Here is a 26,328-nt window from a genome sequence, read left to right on the forward strand (position 1 = left end):
TTCTAAATTCAGTTTATGTATGGCTGACATTTAGTTTTATGTGTTTTGCAAACTGAATGGACTCCTCTCCATAGCCTATTACTGGGAATCATTGAAATTAAATTGTTGTTTTCATGCAGCTAAAACCAGGAGAAAAAGATGCGTTTATACATTTACAAACTACTGGACAGGGACAGGATTCTCTTTTTACAGAGGCCATGTACAGATGTGATACTGGGGCATCAGGCTGCTGTGTTGTAGTTTCTTTAGAGAATGTGAACCACATGTCCACTGCTTGCCCTTTTTTTTATGTGCATTGGAAAATAAAAAAATACACACCAGGTGCTAGTTCATGCACAGGACAAGTGGAATTGGAGGGGATGCTAGGGACATGAAATCCAAGCGGGTCATGTTAAAAATTGTGATGGGTCAACCCCTAACCCTAACCGTATACCTCATTTAGCTTCGGAACCCCATGGAATCTTCCAAGATGAACTAGAGGGCATTTCTAGCTACATGATTTCTACACACAAAAAATTTCAGCTGTGCTTGTCAGTCATCTATTTCAGACCACTTTAAGTCACTCCAGCTGTCTACACTAACGGTGTAATTGCTCACATTTTAATTGCACTGTATACCCATAAACACAACCTTAAGTGGTCAGTTGACCTGTGGTTCATCACATTTTACAGCTCATCACTGTGACATACTGTACAACTGGAAATTATAGAACTACACAACGTGAAATTCAAAAGTATGACTATTCTAAAACAAACAGAAAAAGTAAATTTGAAACTATTGAGATGATTGGAACAGACAGCCTGTGACTAAATGTCATCTCCTTGGTTGCCTTCAGAGTCCAGGTTACTGCTCAGGTGACTCCTGCACCTCTAACTCCTCTGCGCTCACCATGGCAGGACTTATGGCAGCAAATCTTGTTCCATGGAACTGACACAGGTGAATCTGTCTAGAAACAAGAAGTAGCTTCATAAAAAACCCAAATACTAATCAATGAAAACACCATACCTGCAACAATTTAATTCAATTTTATTTGTATAGCGCCAATTACAATTCAGATTGTAAGACGCTACAGGACTCATAAGGCCTGAACCTGAACCCCCAGAGCAAGTCCTAAGGTGACAGTGGTAAGAAAAAACTCCCTTTTAACGAGAAGAAACCTTGAGCAGAACCCGGCTTATATGGGGGGACCCATCTGCTGCTGGTCGGCTGGGTAGAGAGGTACAAAGTCAGAAGAGGTAGAGGGGGAGGAGGAGGGACAAGGGAACACAGAACACACATTGGCATACATGCATGGTATGACAAACATAGATGATACATACAGCGTGATGCATAGTGAATACAAAATGACGGGATATACAGAACAAGCCAACACTGAAACTTATTCATAAGTTTACTGTTACAGTGTAAGGCCCTAGCATTAAATATATTATATACATAGCTGGTAAGTAAGATGCAAACAGTGTGTAGATGAGCATATCAAGTATAGTGAGGACAATGCAAATTAGATTGGTGGAAATGGGCAGCTGGAAGCAGTGGCTTGGAGGACATGATGGAGACTAAGTTAGTTGGTGGGACAGCAACCACAGATCAGAAGCATCCAGCTCTGGGACCAGGGACACTTGGATAAGGACACAGGGAGAAACAGTGACTGCCATGCAATAATGGTATATATAGTAAATACAAAGGTAACTGGAGAAGGGCTCCGTGCATCGAGAGAGGTCCCCCAGCAGCCTACGCCTATAAGAGCATAACTAGGGGCACAGCTAAGAGACGTCGAAGAAGAAGTCAGTTGTGGGCCGTACATGTGGACTCCAACTGACCCCTCAGGGTCACCCAGTCAGCCCTAACTATAAGCTTTGTCAAAGAGGAAGGTTTTAAGCCTGGTCTTAAAAATAGAGAGGGTGTCCGCCTCCTGAACCCAAACTGGGAGCTGGTTCCACAGGAGAGACGCCTGATAACTGAAGGCTCTGCCTCCCATTCTACTTTTAGAGATTCTAGGAACAACAAGTAAGCCTGCAGTCTGAGAGCGAAGAGTTCTGCTAGGAAAATAAGGTACTATCAGGTCTTTAAGATATGATGGAGATTGGGTGCTAAGAGGTTTGTATGTCAGGAGAAGGATTTTAAATTCTATTCTAGATTTCACAGGAAGCCAATGAAGAGAAACCAATATAGGAGAAATATGATCTCTCTTGCTAACTCCCGTCAGTACTCTGGCTGCAGGGTTTTGGATCAACTGTAGGTTTTTCCAATGAGGTGTAAGGAGAACCAATGAGAAGAGGAGTATAGGGACTTCTCCATATGTAAAAATGGAGCAGACAGACACAGACCATACTATAACTGCAAATAGAACTCACCATGGCTCAGAAAATTCTGGATGTTATGGAGTATGTGGTTCCCCGAACAAGTCATGGGAAAGTCGAGGCCCTGTCACGTCTAGAGCCAGCAGTCATCAACGAGACACCCATTACCATCCTCCGTGAGACACCCTCAATTCTGCGAGGCCCTAAGAGAACTATGATGTACCTCCAGCGGACCCAGAACCTCTCAACCCCCACGGAATGTGTGGATCCTGGGGCTACGCTTTGAAGTACAAGGTGCGGAGCTCTGCTTCTATCAGCTGGAGGAGGGTGAAACGTCGAGGCCTTTAACCATCTCAGCTTCAGGTTGGATAACCTCAAGCTGGTTTTACTTACTGGAGGACAACAGACATAAAAATGCAGATGACATCATTTAACAGATTAAATGATGTAACATAGACTCTTTGGCTTTGCTGTAAGTGGACTAATCATGCTAACTGCTGTGCATAATCACTCTCCAAAGACCAATTCTCAGCAGGAAACACCCTCAACACCTTTCATGATGGTGGTTAATTTTGTTGTGACTGGTGATGTCACACAATTATATACAAATTATATTTATTATCATATTATATTATTACCATAATAGGGCCAACTGGAGAAACTTTTTCAATGTTTCCAATGACCTACCTATTATTTTAGCTTTTATTTGGTTTGAAAACTTATCCTAGTGGAGGGATTAGCTTGCGTTTCACTATTTACGATTGGGTTTTTTTTGGGGGGGGGGGGGGGGTTCTGCATCAAAATAACAGGTTCTTCACACATATAAGGAAATGAGTGACTTGATAACTGTGAACCAGTGGGAGCAAAAAAATGCCCCATCTGCTTTCATCATTCATGCCTTCAAGATCTCAACAATCTTTTCCATCTTTTCTAAAAATACATCCTAAATTGTTGTGGCAGCCCAGATCAGGTTCGTCCTGTTGGGTGACTTCTAAAAGGAGCCGCCTCTTCCAGCTCTCATATTGAAACTGAGTGAACAGGCTTTAGGTACGATCAGATTGTGTAAGGCATCATGGAGGCAGGTGTAGTTTTCCTGCTGCTCCTCGCATCGCTGGGAGTTGCTTTGACGGACACTTTTCATGGAGACAGCATCAGTTTCATGCCTCCAAAGAGGAACAGCGACGGCACATATAAGGTAGAGTTTTACATTTACATAGACTTTGTAAGGTATCACACTTTTAGGAAGCAGAGAGGCAAAAAAAAATCTCAAAACGGTGTAGAAATCAGGGTTGTAAATACTGTAGTTTCTCGGATACTACAATACAGATTAGGGTCCTTTTTTAATCAGATTTTGGTGTTTGTGAGTAGAGTAATGACTGACTTAAGGAGGCAGGTACTGAAGAAATGCCTCTTAGCTTGTGAAACAGCTGCATGCCATCCATACCAAAGTCCTCATCGTCCCTGCTGTCACCTACATAGTGTTTACTGTCATGTGTCTACAGTGCATTTTGGAATTTTTACAAACTTCAAAGACAAATAAGGAATTCCAGATGTACAGTTTGCTTATTTCAGCCTTTTCTCTGTAGTGAGTCCAGCACATCAACATAGTATTTATTCAATCCCTCTCCATGGATCAACTAAAGACCAGAACTTTCTCTTTACGTGTCATCAGGACTTGCTTTAATTGAAACTTGATTTGTCGACACATTTGCAGTTTTTACTTTCACGCTTATTTAGTTTGTAAAGATATTTTAAGAGAATTGAACTAATTTTTAAGACTGCATTTAAGACAAAACTGCAATAGCTGGATTTAATTCTACACTGTAAAAAAAAGAATAGTTGAGAAAACTTAAAATTTCAAGGCAACCTTTTGCAGTAAAATTTTTGAATTGTCTCAACGATTTGCTAGTTCATTGTCCTAAGTCATATTTCATTGTTCTACCAGTAATATTTACATTGTTCTGTGAATAGTCACTACTATTAATTCTTCATTTGGCCAATATAAACTTGTTTTTTAAGCTGAATAGTGTGATTCACAGAACTACCAAAAGCTACTCATCCCCACAGTCATTTAGGTTTTTTAAAGCTTTTTTTGTGTGTGTGGCCTTTTGCTGGTTTTCTCATGAGACAGAAAAGTGGGGGAAAGACCTGCAGCAAAGAGCCATGAGCTGGATTTAAACCCATGACCACCATGTATAGCCCCCTATTTATGGGTCATCTGTTCAACCTATTGAGCTACAGTAGGTCATAGCAAAGTTGTAGGCCAAGGGAAGGAAAGCATGAGGACTTGCCCCTGCTGTGTATTCTGGGAAACCCTGTGGTTTTTTTCCAACAACAAATTACATTTTCAGCTTATTCACAATTACAAATTTAGACATAATGAGGTACACATGATTGGTCTGATGTGTATTTTCAAGTCAAGTATAGCTATTTCAATTTTCATGTTCGAACAAATCAGAATACCAACTCTGCTGAATACACTGTAGTTTTCTTTTTTACAGTGTAACATTTATACTTTGCTCTTCTTATCCTGTTTTCTGTACTGAGTCCAGCACATCAACATATTATTTTCCCTAATACCTGCAGGTGACCTTTTTCCATCGACAAAACAGCAAAGGTAACTGCAAAAATGAGTCGACCTTCACGTGCGACGATGGAGTTTGCACAACTTTTAGCAAGTCCAGTGTCCTGCCAACGGACAAGGAAGTCGCCACCAACCCCAGGTGGTGTCAGAGTGAAGGACGCACAACTGCAACCGTCTCCACCAATAAAAACTCCTTAACTCTGAGGTGAGTCCAGTTAGCAGAAACACAACTCCTCCATCTTGTGTTTGTCTAATTAGGCATCAGGATTTGGTGATATTTCAGGTGTTTCATGCTGTTCAGGTGTCCTTTATAGGCTGACGACAACCATGCATGGGAAAATTCCGCAGTCATGGAGGTGAATGAGGAGCATCATGCAACTATCAATCAATTCGTCAAACTGTATTCGTAGAGTGCAAATTAAATGCAGTTCAAAGTGTTTCACAAGCAACAGAACATGAGATGGCAAACATGGGCTAGTTCTGATGATATTATGATGATATATATAAAAGATAAAACAATCAGAAAAAAAAAATATCAGACTAGGAAATAATGCAAAATAAAATGACACTAAAAAAATGTTAAGTCAACAAATTTCAATAAACTTTGAGTTGGGCAGTTTAAATTATTAAATTTAGGGTTTGAGTTTATTAAACTTAAAATGTTCAGTTGAAAGTTCAGCTGAAGATTTTCCAATTTGCGTACTATTTAGTGTTGAAGAATATCACAATTTATACCTCTCTTAATTTGCTGAAAGTTAAAGTAACTCAATTATGCGAGTACATTTAGTCAGCTGGGCTCAAAACTCAAGAGTTATAAATACACAAATATTTAAATAATATATATATATATAGTATGTGATTACACAGAATCAATGGAAAAAATCATTTAATATAATTTATGAGATTTTACAGAACAAGAAATACAGTAAATATCAATTTAATATGTTTTTGTGCATTTTCCATATATAAAACAGAACTTTCTGATTTTCTGTCATCAGGATTCACTTTCATTGTAGCTTGATTTGTTGCCACATCTACAGTTTTTACTTTAAAGCTGATTGTTTTAATTTGACTACTATACCATGAAAGCTGGGGGCTCATTTTGCTGTCAAAATGACTGTAAAGACATTTAAAAAAAGAACTGCAGGCTGTGTTTTTCCCCCCCGAAATCTTATTTAAGACAAAACTGTATTTATTTCTAGGTCAATAAGTAACCTTCCTACTGATGCAAAATTACACTTCCTGTGGTGTCAGATTTAACATTTAGTATTTATTTCTGCTTTTCATTTGTTGCTTTTTCTTTTAATGCACAATCAGGAGTATAATTCCCCATTTCACTGTATTCTACACACAATACAATGACAGCAAAGGCTTTCTAATGTAGTTATTTTATATATGATCCACTTATGAAAACAGATAAACACTTGTATTCAGCCTCTAATAACAATAACAACAACAACAACAACAACAACAACAACAATAATAATAATAATAATAATAATAATAATAATAATAATAATAATAATTTATGCAGTACTTTTCATAACAAAGCTACAAAGTCTTCTACAGTCAGAAACGGCACATAAGAATACAGAATGCTAAATTATAATTGACTCATCTTTTTTGTGCTTTGTGAAAGACATTAGGAGACGTTTACATACTTTAAAACGTTAACAGAGTTTGGTTGGTGGCGCCAGAACGTCCTCCAGATGTGGAGTTGTGCTGGAACCGGTTCTCTGCTAATTGTAGGGATTTTCTTTTTCTTCGAAAATCTATATTTGTCATCCAAAAAGATCCCTCCTTCCTGCTGCTGTCAGACTGTAAAACCTGCTCCCAGTAGACCACAAAAGCTGACATATTTCACTCTAATGCAACCTCACTGCATTAAACCTGTGTGTTATGAATGCTTTGTACTTTAAAAAGGTCTCCATATGAGTTTTTCTACATATGTAAGAGTTTCTGCAACGTCATTTTTTCTACTCATAGAAGAGTCTGTGTACAGTAACAGCAACACACACTTCCGTTCAAAAAAGTTTGGGGTCACCCAGACAGTTTCATGTTTTCTATGAAAACTCACACTTTTATTCATGTGTTAACATAATTGCAGAAGGGTTTTCTAATCATCAATGAGCCTTTCAACACCATTAGCTAACACAATGTAGCATTAGAACACAGGAGTGATGGTTGCTGGAAATGTTCCTCTGTACCCCTATGGAGATATTCCATTAAAAATCAGCTGTTTCCAGCTAGAATAGTCATTTACCATATTAACAATGTCTACACTGGATTTCTGATTCATTTAATGTGATCTTCATTGAAAAAAATGATTTTCTTTCCAAAATAAGGACATTTCTAAGTGAGTCCAAACTTTTCAACAGTATTGTATGTATATTATCTTATATATTTTTATTTATTTCAAATGATATCTCTTAAATTTTGCATCATTCCCCTGTTGTAACACTGGAAATTGCCCTGCTGAGGGATTAATGAATCTTACTTCAAGCGTCTTTTTTTAGACATACACTTCTTTCCATTCATATGTACATTCGATTTCATGTCTGAATGAACACCCTGCTCACTTTTTTCTAAAAGCTGCAGCAGCAATCTTTCTCGATCAGACGTAATCACATTTACGTAGTTCTTCAAAAGGACTGAACTGCATGTGGTCTCATTGACAGATAGGCACAAACAAGTTTGGGTAAAGTGATTTCAGCACCGACATTTTTTCTAAAATGCGGCCAAAATCCCAAAACACCTTTCAGATTTGCATTGCTCTAAAATTTCACACCTATCACAAGTGTGAACTGCCCATAGAAAACAAACTCCACTGCGATGAAGACAGACTGCAACTGGTTAGGAGGAGCTGCAGTTTATTGTTTTGCTTCCAGCTGTTTGTAGGAGTTTTTACCCTGAGTTGATTAAATATTTGCAACATCAAACGGCAGCAGGATCCGTATGAGTGTCTCCAAAGAGAGCAGTAAATTCAGTAATTATGATTATTTACTATCCCCAATATGGAGACAGGATCAATTATCCAACAGGAAGTCACACAGAGTCAGAGTTTGCAGGTAAATCAATTGTTAAACTACAAATTTAGATTTAGTCTTTCGTTTATTAGCGCATTAGGAGGAGCATTAATGTAAAAGTGTCCCTTCACAGACTGATAAAGCAGCCATGTTACATATCTGCTGTGTGAGAAGGGCGTCATGCTGGGAAAAGGTCAAATTTAAGTATTTTCCACTTCAGTTTATGGTGCTGCACAGTTTTCATGTTGAAGGTCGTCACAGAAATAGTTGCGCAGATGAAAAGACGAGCCAGTTTCAAAGACATGTACGTACCTCAGCTGTGGAATGATGGAGATGTCTTCTAACTGGCTCAGTGTTAAACTCCCTGAGACACTTGAATGGAGTGCAGCCGCTATTGTTGTCATAAATACAGGGTGTGTTTTTGCTAGAAGAAGTTAAAATGTTCCCTTTGAAAAGCCATAATGCTTGAAAGTTTAAAAGAACAAAGACACTGAATGCTTCCATCGCTTCCTCATATTTTACGGTCATTGTGCAAATCTTTCTCGCCAATCAGCATTTGGGGAATAGTTTCACCAAAGTGGTTATGGTTGATCTTAAATTATCAAATGATCTGCTGTAAAATAAATAAATAAATGTATATTGAAAATGATCTGAATCTGCAAAAAACTGTTGCATTTGGTGGGGAGCAGCTAGAACTTTAGAACACCTCCAAGAACCTAAAAGAGAAGTCTGGTTGCTTTTTACTGAAGCATCAAGAATTAATTAAACAATGAGGCAGTTAGTGCAGATGATTCAGACTGTCATGTCTGAACCACTTTGCATTTTGCATCCAGAAGTAAATGCGAAGGGCAGTAAGTGATTTGACCAGAAAGGCTGCATGGGGCAGTGCTGCACTTGTTTTGCATGTCATCATATATGCAGCAGACCTGTTTTTTTTGTTCTCATTTTTACACATCGACTTGTTGAGACATTTTCATATCCTAAGGTTCATTTTTCCTTAGCCCTTACAAGCATTTTCAGTTTTGAGTAACTTGACAAATGTTGTCCACACAGTTTTAAAGGTAAAAGAATGTGCCAGCCGTTAAATAACATTTACAACACAGCTACCATGCACGGAATACTGAAGTACAGCCTACATTATGTCTGCCATTATGTGTATGTACTATACACATATAGATACACATATTTTTTCACAAATTTGTTTCATTTTTTTTCCCCTAAAAACTCATTTTCCCTTTTTAAAATGAAAACATCTGTTGTGTTGTATATAAATTTTAAATTAGCTAAATACTTCACTTCTTATCTATTATGTGTTTGCAAATCTGGTAAAGTTACAGGAAAAACACAGATTTAATTTTACTGTATCTATAATAGACAGATTGTTTAATCTGACCGAATTTCAACTACCTGTTTCAGAAATTCCTTTAGCTTCTTAACTTTGCATTACAAAACACAGTGAGCATCGACATTAGTGATAATAATGCACTTAATTTATATAGTAATTAGAAAAACACTGTTACAAAGTCCCACAGAAAACAAAGAAAGCAGACAAGAAAGATGACCCTAGAAAAACACTCAGAGAGCACAGTACTCCACCAAGGCTGTTCATTCCTCCATATGGCATTGACATAAATGCAGCATTTTATTTTTTTTGTTGGAAATTCAGCATTTGTCTATTAGTTATTGATTATCAGAAATCATTGCACTATGGAATGTGGTCATTTAATATAGATGTATCCACAAACAAAATGACCTTGCACTGAGCACAGGCATGGGCTATGCATGTGTACGTTATGTACGGATACTAAATCGCGTGACCTAAATATGTAGCGGGCAGCGGAAAATGATGGGACTCAGAAACACCCCCACAAATTAATCAATTGTTCCTTTCCGATGCATAAGTCCCGGTATGTCCACAACGGTCGATTTGTAGTAGGATTGCTTGTTGTCATAGTTACAGTGACGCCGTGCCGCCATCTCACAGTGATACAGAAATCTTTAACAAATCCATGGATCCAGACTATAAGCTACATCACTGACAAAATCCAACGAGGAGGTTCTTGTGTCATTTTTGACCTTCCCTGAAAATTTCATCCAAATCCGTTCATCCATTTTTGAGTAATGTTGCTGACAGACAGACAGACAGACAGACAGACAAGCCAACATAACTCCGCTGCGTTCCAGTTGTGAGTAATGAGAATACAATAATGAAATGAAGACAGTAACATGAAAAAGATTAAATGAATGTGAATAAAAAGGTATCAAATTAAGAAAGTTGGATTTTAACTATGACAGTATTCAGTATATTGTAAATTATTAGTCAAAATTAACCGTTTTGGCATTTTTTGTAACCATCAGTTCACCCCTACAACCATGTTTACCTCATTTGAAGAGTTTTTAGAGGCCTGAAGTGTTTATTTAGTCTGCATGTCACATAAAAAATCCCCGGCAAAAATTCAACAACTTTAGAACTTTATAATCCCCTGGTGACCCATCAGCTTCACACCACTGGTTTATGAAAAAGAATATACAACCAGTATGTTACAAAAAAATAAAGAAAAAAGATTTGAGTCCTGCGTATAGTCCAGGTAAATAAAGATGTGTTGGTGTGTAGCTGTGCATCAATATATTAACAAGTGACACTTCACCTCCTTTTTGTCAGGCGCTCCGGCTGCTGCTGGGAGCCGAACGTCCAAGGAGTTGGAGTCAGCTGGACGAGTTTTGCAGAGCTGGACCTGGGAACTCGATCTGACACCCGCAGCATAAACAGCTGTCCTGTGACCACAACAGTGTCTTCCTTACGGTACAAACACTTCTTCTTCTACTTTTTCCAACAGCGATTCAACTAACAGACAAGGCTCTGCAGCTACATATCAGTCATTTACAATTACATATGTCAGTGCACGTTCGAATAGCAGAATTAATTGTGCCCATACATAAGGATTGAAGCTGACTTACTGTTATTCCATAGGCTTATTCTTATAGATTCTTCTGACTTGATTTTTGACGCCCAACTAGTCCCACAGGTTTTAGAACACCCATTTAAATTATATATCAAGATGTGCAGCTAAAGCAGGAATAGTGTGCTATGACTTTGGGTAACGATTCATCGTACAAAAAACCTGCTCTAAAAATCTCCTTTGAAGCGAATGGGGTGTCGACCAGACAACTTCAAAACTCAGCCATGTTTGGAATCTCGTAGCTCTGGTAGATTTTACAGTCGAAACTTCACTCAAAGTTTTAACAGATCACATGGCTGTGAATGTGATTCCATTAAGACAGTTGCCAGACGTTTGACCAGAAAATATTTATGACAATAGTGCAGTTAGCTTTGGCTCCTTCTCACAATTTCTTCTGCTCTACATGCGCAATTTATACATTAAAATGTTGGCATTTTTGTCATCTTTCACCCAGTGTGAGTCTTATTGTTGTAGGACTTATGTTTTTGTTCTTAACATAAATTACTTAAGAACTAAAACCGACTAATTCCCATTATATCGGAGCAACATTTCAGGTTAAAATCCAAAAAGGAGGGCCTCTCTTTAGTTTGGGTGAGACGTGATGATGCCCATCCCAAGCACTGGTCAACATCCATCCCTCCTGTGACCCATGGTTTGTCTGCTTGTGTATTCAGAACCAGTGAGCAATGGACTTTCACAATAATAATAATAATAATAATAATAATAATAATAATAATAATAATAATAATAATAATAATAATAATAATAATAATAATGATGATGATGATGATAAAAACTGCGTTACCTCACAATAAAATAATTGTCGGTGTTAATTAAAGCTTGCCCAGCCCATATATATAGGATTTGAAAAACTCACTAAATACACTGAGAACTTGTTGTGTGTGTCCATGCAGGGTCCCTCAGAACTGTTTTTCAAAGATTCGTCTGCTGGCGTACGATCCGGACAGAGACAAAGTGAGATGCCGCTACGCTTTAAACGCCACACAAGTTCCAGGCATTACTCTGGACGAGGTAATCCATTACAAGTTGACACTGTAGACATCTATTTACAGTATGTATTATAGTTATATGTTCATGTATACTGTGTATGTGTTAAATACTGATTTTCTAACATAGAAAGTTTATTTGCATACAGGTATTATTTTCCAGGCAAACTGAGTGTATGTCATGTATCAGATGGTTTGTTGAATGTGCAAATTTACAACGTCTCTTGTCACTGTCACTTGTCAAGTCAAAGATTAGCTGCAGGAATCCGAAACCAGTCGGGAAAACTAAAGAACACATTTTCTTGTTGTGTTAATCTTAAAAAGGTTGCTTGAAAGAGGCAGGAGAAAGCAGAGTCCATGTTATCAGCTGTGGTCCAAAAGCAGGTCAGGGATGAAGTTACACTGCTGCAAGGTGCAAATGATAAACCAGCAGTAAAAATAATGACTTTATTTATAGAACACCTTTACAGACATTGCAAAAAAGAAAAGAAGGATACCAGGAAGACCACTGAACAACAGAAAGCTGGTCTTTCAGCGGATAAAATAGTAAAATGCCACATCCAAGTAAGGGAAAGAACAAATGGAATAAAGGAAAATAGAGGGTAAAACCATAAACACAGGGGAAAATAATAATAATAATAATAATAATAATAATAATAATAATAATAATAATAATAATAATAATAATAATAACAGTAAATAAATAAATACAGAAATATGTAAATAAATACACGGTAAAAGAAAAACTGTGAAAACTAAAGTAAAAACAGTTTAAAAAGAAAGTCAGACAATAAAAATAGACAATTATATTAATCGAAGACCAGGTGATGCAGCAGAAATCAAAGCAGGGCAGCTGTGAGTTAAAACAGAAACAAGCATTGATCCTGATGTTCATATTTAACCCTCCCAGACTGCGTGCACACTGACAAAGACAGGAAACATCACCACTGGAGTCCACTTGTTCGTGCTGACGATGGAGGACGTCACCACCAAAAACATCACCGTGACTTACGCAGATAAAACAACAACGTATCGGGAGGAGTCCAACACCAGATTACCACCTCTGTGCAAAGTGAAGGTGCAGTTCTCAGTGGAGGGTGAGTGATTCAAACATCCATGTACATTAGATTAACTTGAAACCAGTAATAGTAAATTAGTCTTATAATGTAGAAGGAATTGGGACTCCATGAGGGAAAATGTCAGAAATGTGTCATTTGACATACATGACGATGAAACAGTAACAACCCTTTTTCCTTTAAAGCTGTGAGTCATTCCAAAATAGGATATTTTACATCCCACCCCTCAAATTTCAAATAATCCATGTACAAAATGCAGTTGTTGCGTAAATGTACTTGTCCTGAGACCAAATCTAAAAAAAAATTAGGAGAAAAGCATGTTTGAAAATATATTTAAAAATAAAAAAAGTCTGGAGTTCCCCCTAAAATACCATTTTTCTCTCCTCCCACCCCGATGATGACAAATTGAATCTCAAAGAACACAGTCAAATTGAACTGTAAATCTCCTTTTTAAATTTTTTTTCATTGATGTCTCTTGTAATTGTGAGAACATTTTTTTTTTTTTTTAAATCAACATAATATTTTAAACAATCATTATTATGCATGTGTGCCACAACAACCCTATTATCATAATCTTTTTAGCTGGTAGAAGAAGACAATCACATGAAATACTGGAATTAACATCATCAAACAGTTTTCTTTTTCATTCTTTTTACTTTTTTCTTTACTGTTTTCCATCAGTCAGTTTGTCCTCTTGGTCAGCAGTAACAGCTAGATAAATATCTAGCTTCTGCTCCTGAGAAAAAGCCATATAAAGAAGGTACCGAACAACAAAAATAAGAGGTAAAACACAAACCAGGCACAAAACAGCAAAAAAATATGAAACAACATGCAAAACAACACAAACCAAGCACAAAACAGACAAAAAGCAACAGAAACAAAACACAAAACAATACCAAGACATTAAACAGCAATATAAGACCATAGGCAACACAAAACTACACAAACAAAACGGGAAAAAAACAAAAACAGTTACAAGACAACACCAGTAAGACACAACACAACAGAAACGAGACACAAAGCAACAAAAAGAGACACATAAAGAAGGCACTAAACAACAAAACTAGGAGATAAAAGACAAACGAATACTAACCAGCACAAAACAGACAAAAAAACACAGAAACAAAACACAAAACAATACTAACAAGACTTCAAACAGCAATATAAGACAAAAGACAACACAGAATTACACAAACAGGACAAAAAAAACTTACAAGACAACACAAATGAGACACAAAATGACAAAAAGGAGACACAAAACAACCCAAACGAGGCACGAAAGAACAGAAAAAAGGCAAAAAACAAAAGACAGACAATAAACAACCGAAACAAGACACAAAACAACAGAATCTAGATGCAATAAAACAAACATAACGCAGAAATAGCAGGAACCATTGCAAACAGGAAGTAGATTTTCTGTCTTGCCGACCTGCTGTGTCTTTTGTTTCAGTCACTGATTCGATTCCAAACTGTGAGATGGGTCACGTTCAGCCGACGTTTCTGTCCAGAACTCCTTCACATGGTGACGTTCTTCACGCCACCGTGGGTCAGACGTTCCAGCTTTACGCCCAAGCACAGGCCGCCCATTCCACGTAAGCGAGTACCATTAATTAGAGACACGCAGCTTGTCATTTCTGGTTGGCAGTAAAATCTAATTATCTTCAATTCTTCCACTTTCCCTTTGTGTCCCTGAAGCATCCAGGACTTCCAGGTCAGCGGCCCCCACAACATGACCAAAGCCTTTAAAGATGATCAGTTTGGAAAAGCTGAAGTGACCCTGAGCTGGATGCCGCAGCAAAGCGACCTCAACAGATTTGTTCCAGTTTGCTTTACGGCAGAAACAAAGAAAACGTGAGCACTTTTATGTTTTATTCTCTGTTCACTACTTTGTACCACGTTGTTGTGCTTTTGTTCCCCCCTGGTTTCTACAACTTTAGCCTCGCGTTATTTCACCTGATCTCTCATGTAAAAGTAAATCATGGTTAAAGTCTCACAGGGTTTCCTCTACATTCATTCCCAGCCGCCGCTCCTTCTTTTTTTTCTTTTTTTTTTTTTTTTTAATCATCGCAAATACTCCACCGCCGCTTGTCTCCACCTTCACAGCAGTCTTTCACTGTGTCCGGTACTCACGAGTACTAAGGTAAACTACAGATAACTATCTTGCTCAGTATCAACTCTTTGATATGTCGGGTTAATACGACGTTAATTACTCGCGAGAGCGTGGCCTTGAAAGCGACGTCACGTCAAGCACCCAGACAGCAGGTCAGAGAGTGAGAGCAGTGTCGTCTTGGAAAACAGGGCAGCGACTTATCGGAGAAAAGTTTTTAGCTGAAGATAACTCATAATAGATTCTAAAAGTTAAATAGACATTCGCAAAATATTGATGTCCAGCTAATGTCACGTAACATTTCGGTAGCTTCAGTTAATTGGGCCCAGTGCCAACTCAGTGTCGCTAACGTGAGTAAACTATTGATAGCATTAAGCTAATATCTACACACCATGTATGAATAACTGCTGACTGCATTTTCAGATGAGCTTGTTCAATTTTTTTTGTTTTAATTTTAACATTCAGCCTTTAAAAAGCCATTTTCAACTGGCCATTCAGTAAATAGGTTGTAAAAGTAAAATCTGCAGTCAGTGTCATTTGTTTACGCTGCCACGGCTCCTAGAGAGCCTTCTTAGAGGAAACACTGTCTCATCTCTGTTAAGATTAAATATTCCAAAAAGAATGTCAGAAACGTGTTACCTAACTACAGCTTTGAGAAAACCCATGCAAATTATATATCAAAACGTTTAACTAGATCAGGAATTGTGTTCTATGACTTTTGTTAGTGATTCTTCGTATGGTTTTTACAAAGCAAAGAAAAATCTCCATTAAAATGAATGGGAAGTCAGCCAACAACTACCAAAACCCAGCCATGTTTGGAACCCTGTAGCTCTGGCGTACTTCACAGTAGAAACATCATTTAAAGTTTAAGTGGATCTCAAGGCTTTGAATCTTATTTGTGTTTATCTGTGTTTTGATATCTTTTACGCTTTCTATATAGTATCAGTTTAAGTTTAAGGATTTTTTTTATAAATTCAGTATTATTCTTAAACTAGAAAATTTTGACCAAGTAAATTTTAGGGAAAAAATGCAGTTAACTCTGTCTCCTTCACTCAATTTCTACTCGACACGAACAACTTATACATTAAAATGTTGGAATTTTTGTCCTCTTTTCCCCAGTGTTACTCTCATTACCATAAGATTTATTGTTTTTTCATGAATTGTCTCAGAGCACAGTGTTTTGACCAACACTCATTGATTCCCATTCTATCGGAGCTCCAAAATTTCGCGTGAAAATCAGAAACGGAGGGTCTCTTTAACCTGCCAGCAAATCTGTATACAACACAGTACAGACATAAAAATACATCAGCTTGTTCAAAACATGATGGTGCTTCACTTGGTGAAAAAAAATTCAGTACAAATTATGGTTTTTGAGTTGTGAGTCTTTGAGTTTGTTCGAGGGTCTTAGTCTGCCTGCTCTGCTCTCTGCAAGCAACCGGTGACTCACAGCTGATTGGCTGATTGATACACTTCCAAAGTAAAAGCTCAAAGATGTTAAAAGCTACTGATCAGGGTTCGTGAAACATGTTAGCTTTTCAAAATAAAATGTACTTACACTACTGTTCAAAAGTTTGGAGTCTTCCAGACAATTTTGTTGTGTTGGGTTCTTTTGCAAATAAAGGCCGCTGCTTTGAGTGATCACGGAGCCTCTGTATTAACTGGCTGCAACAACATTGTTGTTCTTCTGACTGATCAGTAGTGGGTCTGCTCATGCAGTACTCAGACAACATCCTCATGGTCTGCCCTCTACTCGTAACACACATATAGTGTTCTGGATAACACCACAAATTTCGTGTTTTCCATGTAAACTCACACTTTGATTCATGTGCTAGCATAACTGCACAGGGTTTTCTAATCATCAATTAGCCTTTCAGCACCATTAGCTAACACAATGTAGCATTAGAACACAGGAGTGATGGTTGCTGGAAATGTTCCTCTGTATCCCTATGGAGATATTCCATTAAAAATCAGCTGTTTCCAGTTAGAATAGTCATTTACCACATTATTAATGTCTAGACTGGATTTCTGATTAATTTAATGTTATCTTCATTAAAAAAAATGCTTTTCTTTCAAAAATAAGGACATTTCTAAGTGATCCCAAAGTTTTGAATGGTAGTACATGTAAACGATACCATGTGAACAACTATAGCAGGACACATTAACAAAAAACGACATTGACACGCTCGAAATTTCTTCAGACGTTTTCTAGTTGTAATTTACAGCTACATCATGCTTCATCCGTAAGGCCTAAAATGTTGTATATATTTGGATAAAGCTGAGTTAGGACCAGAAACTGACTGACATGTTATCATTTCAAAAAATATTTAATTTGGGCAGAAACCAGACTGAAAAATTCTCCACAACTAGAAAACAGAGGTAAAAATTAAATGCTGTGCTGTTCAATGTTGACGCTCCAGCACCTTAATTATAATTAATAATTAGCCTATAAAATCTATCTATCTATCTATCTATCTATCTATCTATCTATCTATCTATCTATCTATCTATCTATCTATCTATCTATCTATCTATCTATCTATCTATCTATCTATCTATCTGTTACACAGATGTACTGTTTTTGCAGTTACTGATATTAATAATGTTGTTTTTGCATTTTTCTCTTAAATGTGTTTTCTTTGTTTTGTCATTTAGCCAATCAGAGATGAGATGTGTTGTTGTCATGGTGACCCAGTCATCTATCACTCAAGGTTAGTAATCTGCTGTTTGAAATGACTGATCATGTAGCATCTCTTGCTCGATTTAGGCAGTTGAGACTGTAAAAATAAGAATTATAGTCACATTCTGGCTGTGATTATCATCAGAAAACATCCTCAGATTATTTCAATCTGTGCTGATGATTTACAGAAATGGGAAGTGAATCATTTCAAACTGGGCTGATCTTGATCCTGAAGTGAACTGTCTTGTCCATACATACAGAGCAGTGACAATGAAGGAAGACACTATTGTTTTTTAGTAGTATAAATTGCTCCTAAAAAGAGGAATGATTTCAGTCAAGACTTCAAAGTAAAAAATAACCTAAAAACTGAGCAAGTCACCGTAAACTAAAATTCAGGTTAAATTTAGTTAAAAAATGAAAGTTTAGTGATTGTCAGGATCAAACCTGGCCATTGTTTAAACGTCATTTCAACAACAATACGTTTAAATAAAATATAAGTGACTTTATGAAGAAAAAAATCTAAAATCGATGATAAACAAAAACTTACAAGTGCTAAATTTATGAGGAAAACAATTTAGGTATTCTAAAAAAAAACCCAAAAAATATCCAAGGAAAAAACTTGGATTTCCTGAGATTAAAGTCATAATTAAAAAAAAAAAAAAAAAAAAGAATATTCCCTAAGATCGAAGAGATAAATGTACAAAAGGAAGACAGTTATTCTCTGAAATAGGAAATCTGTGAGATAAAAAGTCAGATAATCTTTGAGATTAAAGAGTCTGAGACTGGGATAAGAAATATCAGAGAAAAGAAATCTCTTAGATTAAAGTTTGAAATTTACAATAAAAAATCATTTCTAAGATTTAAGTCAGAATTTATGAGAAAAAAATGAATATTCTGTTAGCTCAAAGTGGTGAATTTACAAGAAAAACCTCAAATATTCTTTGCAATTAAAGCAGGAATTTGTAATAAAAAGAAGAAATTATAAGAATAATGATGAACAAGAAGAAAAAAATCCAGAATTTATGTTTAAAAAACTATCTCAGACTGAGAAAAATACTAATATTCTACACAATAAAAATGGCAAATTTACAAGAAAAAAAATCTGTTATTCCCTGCAGTTAAGCCAGAATTTTGTGAGAAAACGATGAATTTACAGGAAACAAAAACTGAATATTTCTTTAGATTAAAGTTCTGGCGTTATTGTTGAAGAGTTCATTTAAATGGTTTTTTTTAGTTAGAGCCAAGGTTCAGTGTGAACCCAACAAGATGACGGTGGTCCTGGAGAAAGCCTCTATACCCGACATCGACGAGAACTTCCTGCAGCTCAGAGACCCGTCCTGCTCTCTCACCTCCAACAGCACTCACATCACAGGCGTCATGTCGTTCACCACCTGCGGCACAAAACTCGAGGTGTGGGAATAAACATTTTCCTTTCTCGCTGCTAAAACTGAAGTGCTGAGTGTGTAAATTAGTCTGAAGAGTCAGCTCACGGCCACGTTTCACTTGTGTTTGCTTTAAATCCAGGAAAAAGGGGATTTTATCGTCTTCAAGAATGAGATCAACTCCTTCGTGCTGCCCAGCGAGGTCATCGTCCGCAGAAAGACGGTGAAGATCGACTTCTCCTGCCAGTTTCCCAAAGCCATCGAGATCTCCAGCTATTACAGCGTCCGCAATTCGGACTACATCTTCACCGAGTCCAGCTTCGGCAGCTTCGGCTACACTTTCGAGATTTTCCGCGATGGCAACTTTACGAAGAAGGTGGAGGCAAGCGCTTACCCAGTGGAGGTCAAGCTGCTGCAGACCATTTATATGGGCATTGAGGCGACTTCAGAGCTGCCGAACGTGACTGTGTTTGTGGAGTCGTGCAAAGCGACGCCCGACGACAACCCCGACAACGCCCTCTCCTACGACCTCATTAAGAACGGGTCAGTGCCAAAAATCAAAGATAAAAATGTTCTGAATTAGAAAATGTTCAAAGACCATAATCATCTTGCATCGATGGTGTCTCAGACTGTCTGTTTTTCTTTCAGGTGTATCCGAGATGAGACATTGAAAGTTGCCGAATCACCTCAAACTGAGTTCAGGTTTCAGGTTCAAGCCTTCAAATTTACTGGAAACTATGACCAGGTAACTGGGGCCGAGATAAAAATTCAGGGAAAAGACCATAGAAACTGAGGTTGTATATTTCAAACAAATTTATATGTAAAATACTCAAATATTCTGTGAGAACAAAGGCAGGAATTTACAAGAACAAAACTCCAAAATCTTTTTCTCTGTGGCTGAAAAAGTAAATGTTTGAGAAAAAAAAATCTATGAGAAATCACAACTTGCTGAAAGTGCTAAAATTACAAGATAAATAATTTTCCCTCTGATTAAAGTCTAAAATTTACATTAACAGTCTTAAATTGTCTAAGATTAAAGTACAAATTTATGTTATTTTGTGATTAAAGTGGTAAATTTACAAATAGAAAAATAGTTATTTTCTCATTAAGCAGGAAATCCCAAAAATCCCAAATTTATTCAAGATAATAAATGTCTGATTGAGATTTTAAAAAAGGATTAAAATGGTGAATTTACAACAAAAAAACAAACATTCTCTGTAAGTTGGAAATTTGTGAAAAAATGTGTGAAAAAACTTGTGTAAATTTGCACAAAGCAAAACATGAATATATTTCTTGTAATATAAAATAATATTTATTGTGATTAAAATCATTAATTCACCTGAAAAATACCCACAAAAATGGGGGGGAAATGCTTATCTTCTGTGCAATTCAAGTGCTGGAAGAAAAAAACTTGATTACTTAGTGATACATTAACAAAAAACTATTATAAATTTATTAGAAAAAAAACTTCAATCTCTGAGATTGAAGTGGTAAGAAACTCAGATGTTCTGTGTGATGAAAGTAGGACATCTGTGAGAAAAAGCTCATTTAATGAGACATTATTATGAAGTAGTAAATGTACTAAAAGAAACCCCATAGATATCAGAAAGAGAAAAACAATCCCACATGCATTTAAAAAAAATAAATCTCAGACTGAGGGAAAAAATGGTGTTTTTTGCAATTAGAATTGTGTATTTAAAGGGGAAAAAAACCCTCTTCCTCTGCAGTTAAAGTCGGAAATTTGTGAAAAAAAAACATCGTAAATTTATGCAAAGCAAAAATTGACAATTTCTTTGGATTAAAGTCGTTAAGTTACCAGAAAAATATTCACAAAAATAAAGGGGAAAAGTGTTGAATTTACAGGAAAAAGAACTTGATGAAATTGTACATTAACAAAATAACAATTCCAAATTTCTAAGAAAAATATTCAATATAATCTGAGGTTAAGTATTCTTACTGGACAAAATTACACATTTTTGATATCGTAAAATTTGCTAGGAAATTTCCTCATGACTCTCTCATGCTGAAATATTTAAATATAATAAAAAAATTAATACATAGAACACAGATGCACGACTCTGCCCTGCCTCCCTCCAGGTGTACGTCACCTGCTCGGTCATCCTGTGTGAACCTGGCAGTCAGTTCTCCAGATGTGCTCAGGGATGTCTGAAGGATCCGTCCCGAAGGCGCCGCCGCCGAGGGCTGAGCAAGGAGACGGTGGGTCACTACATTACCCAGGGTCCTTTGCAGTTCGTCGGGCAGCCGGTTCCCAAAGCCGCCGAGGAGGGCCTGAACGTTGTGATGCAAAATGATGACGTTCCTGCCACAGGTTAGTATAGATTCATCCAAAAAGTTTCAAGTGCTTTTATAAATGTACTGTTATGTTACAGATTTTCACAGTTTTGTTAAAATATAGACAAATATACAGAAAAGTAGTAATTTACACTTTAATTGTTAAAAAAAATGGCCAAAACTGTAAATAATGTCCACATCGAAAATCTGGATCTTTACCAATGTTTAATATGCAGATGGTTGCTGTAGTTCAATTAAAGTAAATATTATATATATTAAGTAATCAAAGTGATTCAAAAAATAATGTTTTACAAATTTCCCCACATTTGTTCATTTGCCAAGAATATTAAGTAAAATGTTATTAGAAAAGGTATTGATTTGCATGATAACAAAAAAAAAAAAAATAACAGGTCAAAACAGTGATTAATATCCACATCAAAAATCTGTGTTTTTACTAATTTTAGCTTATACAGTGTGCGGCTGTAAAATGACACTCTTTGCCACTGTATTTAAATTAACATTCAAAAAATAGGATTATTTAACAAATGTTTGCCGTTATTTGAATTAATTATGTGTATTAGGACTAGAAAATGGGATTTCTTTAAACTGTAATTTTTAAAGAATTCTAATTTTTCTTTAAATTACAGATAATATTTAGTAAAATCACAGAAAAAGGCTGTTAATTTGTAAGGATATATGTTTGTACATGTTATAAAACAGGCAATACAGTAAATAACGTCCACATCAATTATCTGTATTTTTACAAGTGGTTACTTTGCAGATGTTTACCGTTGTCCATTTGAAATAAATATTATGTATATTATGTAATCAAAAAATTTTACAGATTTTCCCAGATTTGTCAATTTACAGATAATAACTAGTAAAATCCCCCCCCAAAAAAATATTAATTTGCATGTTAACCATATAAAAAACAGCCCAAAACAGTAAATAATGTCCACATCAAAGTGGGATTTTTTTTACAGTGTTTGCCTGTAAAATTACTCGCTTTTCAACTGCTTTTAAATTAGCAATCAAAAATTATCATTATCTGACAAATATTTACTATTGCAAAAAAAAAAGGGAGGATTGTTGAGTGCTGCTTATGGCTCCAAAACAGGTGTGAACAATGGGTAAAAAGCAGGTGCTCTACAAGGACCAGGCCCGCGGATGAATAGAAATACAGAAAAAACTTGCTGAAGCAGTAACCGTGGCTTGAACTGAAGCAAGAAAAGTCCGAGGCACTCTGTACTTACTCAATTAAAAGTCCTTTATTAGCTACATGGACACCACCAACATGTTTCGACACCAAGTCTTCGTCAGGGCAACATTTGTAAATGAACTGAACAGCAGGAAGTCTACTTTTTAAACAACACTTAACAGGAAGTCACATGATCGTATGTGGTCATGTGACTCCGCCCAAGTATTCATTCATAAAAGACAAATAAAATATATACACTTTGGAATATTTTCACAAAGCAATAGGCAAGCATATCATCCATAATACATACATAAAGCTCATTTTGTAACACTATATTTCAATAATAAACCATGATGCATCATGTTAACATATAGAAGAAAATAAATAATGTCAAAAACTATTTGCCAGCATCAAAACTTGAGACTTTTTTCAAAAAACCCATTGGCACCTTCAGATGTGGGGCATGTGTCCATTGCACACAGATCAATCGTTCTACACATTTTATGGACTCTACATGCACCTACACTTTTAAATGTCGTTCTTTTGCAAACTGTAATACAACACATGTGGTATACCGACTGGACTGTGTTTGTGGGTGTTTTTACATTGGTCGCACAAAAAGAAAACTGAAAGAGCGTTTTGCAGAACACAAATATGCTATCCGTAAAGGAAACATGGATTATCCGATTGCAAAACATTTCAAGAACATGACCCACAGAAACATTAATGAACTCACAATCATGGCAATTGAAGTTATTGAGAACACTCCCCGAGGGGGTGACAGGTTGAAAAGATTATTGCAGAGGGAAACCTTCTGGATCCACTCTTTGAAAGCAACTGTGTTCCCTGGACTAAATGAAGAAATAGACTTTTCTCCGTTTCTGTAAATATATTAATGTGCTCTGAATGATTGTCTTTGATGATGAGGGTTTACTCACTGTTTCATGCCACTGTTTCCTATTCTACACACAGTGCCTTGCAGTCAGTAATTTTTTCATTATTTATTTTCTTCTATATGTTAACATGATGCATCATGGTTTATTATTGAAATATAGTGTTACAAAATGAGCTTTATGTATGTATTATGGATGATATGCTTGCCTATTGCTTTGTGAAAATATTCCAAAGTGTATATATTTTATTTGTCTTTTATGAATGAATACTTGGGCGGAGTCACATGACCACATACGATCATGTGACTTCCTGTTAAGTGTTGTTTAAAAAGTAGACTTCCTGCTGTTCAGTTCATTTACAAATGTTGCCCTGACGAAGACTTGGTGTCGAAACATGTTGGTGGTGTCCATGTAGCTAATAAAGGACTTTTAATTGAGTAAGTACAGAGTGCCTCGGACTTTTCTTGCTTCAGTTCAAGCCACGGTTACTGCTTCAGCAAGTTTTTTCTGTATTTCTAAATATTTACTATTATTTGAAATAATGATGTGTTAAATACTACAAAAGTGTTTTTTTTTTTAAAAACTGTAATTTTTACAGATTTCTGTTTTTCTAAATTAATATTTAGCAAAATCACAGAAAAAGTGTATTAGTTTGTAAGAGTATGTTTTTACGTGTTAAAAAAATGATCAAAACTTTAAAAAAAAACTGTCCTAAACAAAAATCTGTTTTTACAAGTTTAATAAGAATTTGATCTTTGATAATTTGATGTGTGACTATAAAACTGCAGTTTTGCAGTACTCAAATTAGCTAAAAATATCAGTATTTTACAGATATTTGCAGTCATGTCTGTAGTATTTCAGCATTGCAGCGTTCCAAAGATGCCTTTTTTTGTATAGTGCATCTAATCAATCTGATAACTAAACCATGCATCGATGTCTTTCAGTGATTTCTCCACCTGCTGCTCCAGACACCAAATCGAGCAAAGGAAGCTGGGAATTTAAGCGGATGCTCTCGTCCAACGTCACCGCTGTGGTTTTGGGCTCGGCCTTCTTGGTGTCTGTGATGCTGCTGGCTGTGGTGATTCATCGCTACAGCAGGAAGACCAGAGTGGAAGACACCAAAGCTCTCATAGCTTCAGACTACGAGAACTAAGCCCAGACAGTCTGCTCAGATTTACCTTTTTATTTTTATTTTATTCTCTGAAATGTCTATCTTAAAGCCATACTCATATATCCAGATGTGCAAGAAATCATCCTTTTTCTGTTCATCCAAAAAAAAACATGAATGTTTTCTTAAAAAAGTTACAAGTTACTTAGCTGACTGAAAATAATAATTAAAAGACTAAAAATGTCCGTAAAAAATGAAGTAAAGCAAGTTTATAAAAAATGCCCAATATGAACAAGAGCAGCATTTACATAAAGGATAATCATAATTATGTTTATTTTAATAAATTTTTTAATAAGCTGCTTTTAGAGGCTCTCAAAGATGTGGAAGGAAACAATAAGAGCTGCTCTGAAAAGTGGAATTTCGGGTTGAATGTGAAGAGTTTGAACTCGAGCTGCAATGATTGATCGATTAGTTGTCAACTGTTAAATTAACTATTTTAATTTTTATCTAAATTTTTTGATTGCAGCTACTTAAATATGTGTATATTTGTAACGGTAAAATGAACACATTTGAGTTGTGGACAAAATCATACATTTAAGGATGTCTTCTTTGATGTTTGGAAACAGTTACATTTTTTTTTTTACATTTTAGGACATTTTATAGGCCAAGAAACTAATAATCCAGAAAATATTTGACAGATATGATGTAATCATTGCATGTGCAATTGCACATTGCAAATGTGGATATTCTCTTTGAGTGGTAAATGCATAAGAAAAAACATGGAATTTCTTTTTGATTAAAGTTTGAAATTTAATGGAAAAAAATCCCAAATTTAAGAAAAAAAACCTCTCAGATTAAAGTCAGACATTTGCAAGGAAAAAAAAGTTTGTAAGATTCAAGTTGTATTTTATGAAAAAAAGGGATTTTCTCTGAGATTAAAATAGGGAATTTATGATCAACAAAACACTGATATTTTATGACATTAAAGTGGTAAATTTATGGTAAAAAATGATATTTTAAGGTTGAAAGTCAGAAATGTAAGAGAAAAAACAATTTATTTTTTAAAAATATCTAAAATTCTCTCATTTTAAGAGAAAACTGAATATTCTCTGTGATTAAAATTCTAACTTTACCAAAAAGAAAATAAAATCTATTTTCTCTGCAATCATAGTTGTAAATTTTACTATCCAGATTGGTTACTATCAAACAAAACCTTTAAAATACTCTTTAAAGTCAGACTTAAGATGAAGTATGTTGTTACTGTATTGAAAAAAAAGCAAATGTAGATCAGTTTGGTTGCAGTTTTGTGTTGTTTTCATGCTTGTAAAGAACTATTTGCCTGCACAGCTGCAGCTCAGAGCTCACCCGACCAGTTTAACTCAGGTGCATATATTATTCCATCCAGACGGGTTCTGCAGGATTCTTTTTATGCTACTGTCCTTATTGTGTCGACTTTCTCCAGACAGGATCCCAGCAGTTCTCTGCAGGTGTTCAGGGTTTGTTTGGTTCAGTACAATAACACTGTACTGAACAATGAGTGGAAAACCTGAACTCTGTTGTTTTTGGCCCATTCCGGATGGAATAATCAGTTGTTTAAACCATATAAAAATGACTTGTATTCATTTATGTGAAGCGTTAAATGTAGTAACTGGGATTATTTACAATTAAAGGGGAATCTTTGAAGTCTTTATCTTGTAATAAACACAGTGTGTGTGGGA

At 36.0% G+C, this 26,328-nt stretch overlaps 1 protein-coding gene across 1 annotated transcript; it reads left to right on the top strand.

Annotated features, from left to right (window-relative positions):
- The first annotated feature begins 3,347 nt into the window (after positions 1-3,347).
- LOC111586426 (deleted in malignant brain tumors 1 protein-like) lies at positions 3,348-26,328 on the top strand. The gene is made up of 13 exons (XM_023296122.3): positions 3,348-3,495; positions 4,887-5,089; positions 10,573-10,713; positions 11,785-11,902; positions 12,788-12,974; positions 14,404-14,545; positions 14,649-14,804; positions 17,713-17,768; positions 18,972-19,147; positions 19,262-19,662; positions 19,768-19,864; positions 21,217-21,448; positions 24,447-26,328. The coding sequence occupies exons 1-13, from the start codon at positions 3,373-3,375 to the stop codon at positions 24,653-24,655; spliced, it is 2,241 nt and encodes a 746-aa protein (XP_023151890.2). The 5' UTR covers positions 3,348-3,372; the 3' UTR covers positions 24,656-26,328.

The sequence above is a fragment of the Amphiprion ocellaris genome, chromosome 1 (assembly GCF_022539595.1).
Source record: "Amphiprion ocellaris isolate individual 3 ecotype Okinawa chromosome 1, ASM2253959v1, whole genome shotgun sequence".
NCBI classification, from domain to species: Eukaryota; Metazoa; Chordata; class Actinopteri; family Pomacentridae; genus Amphiprion; species Amphiprion ocellaris.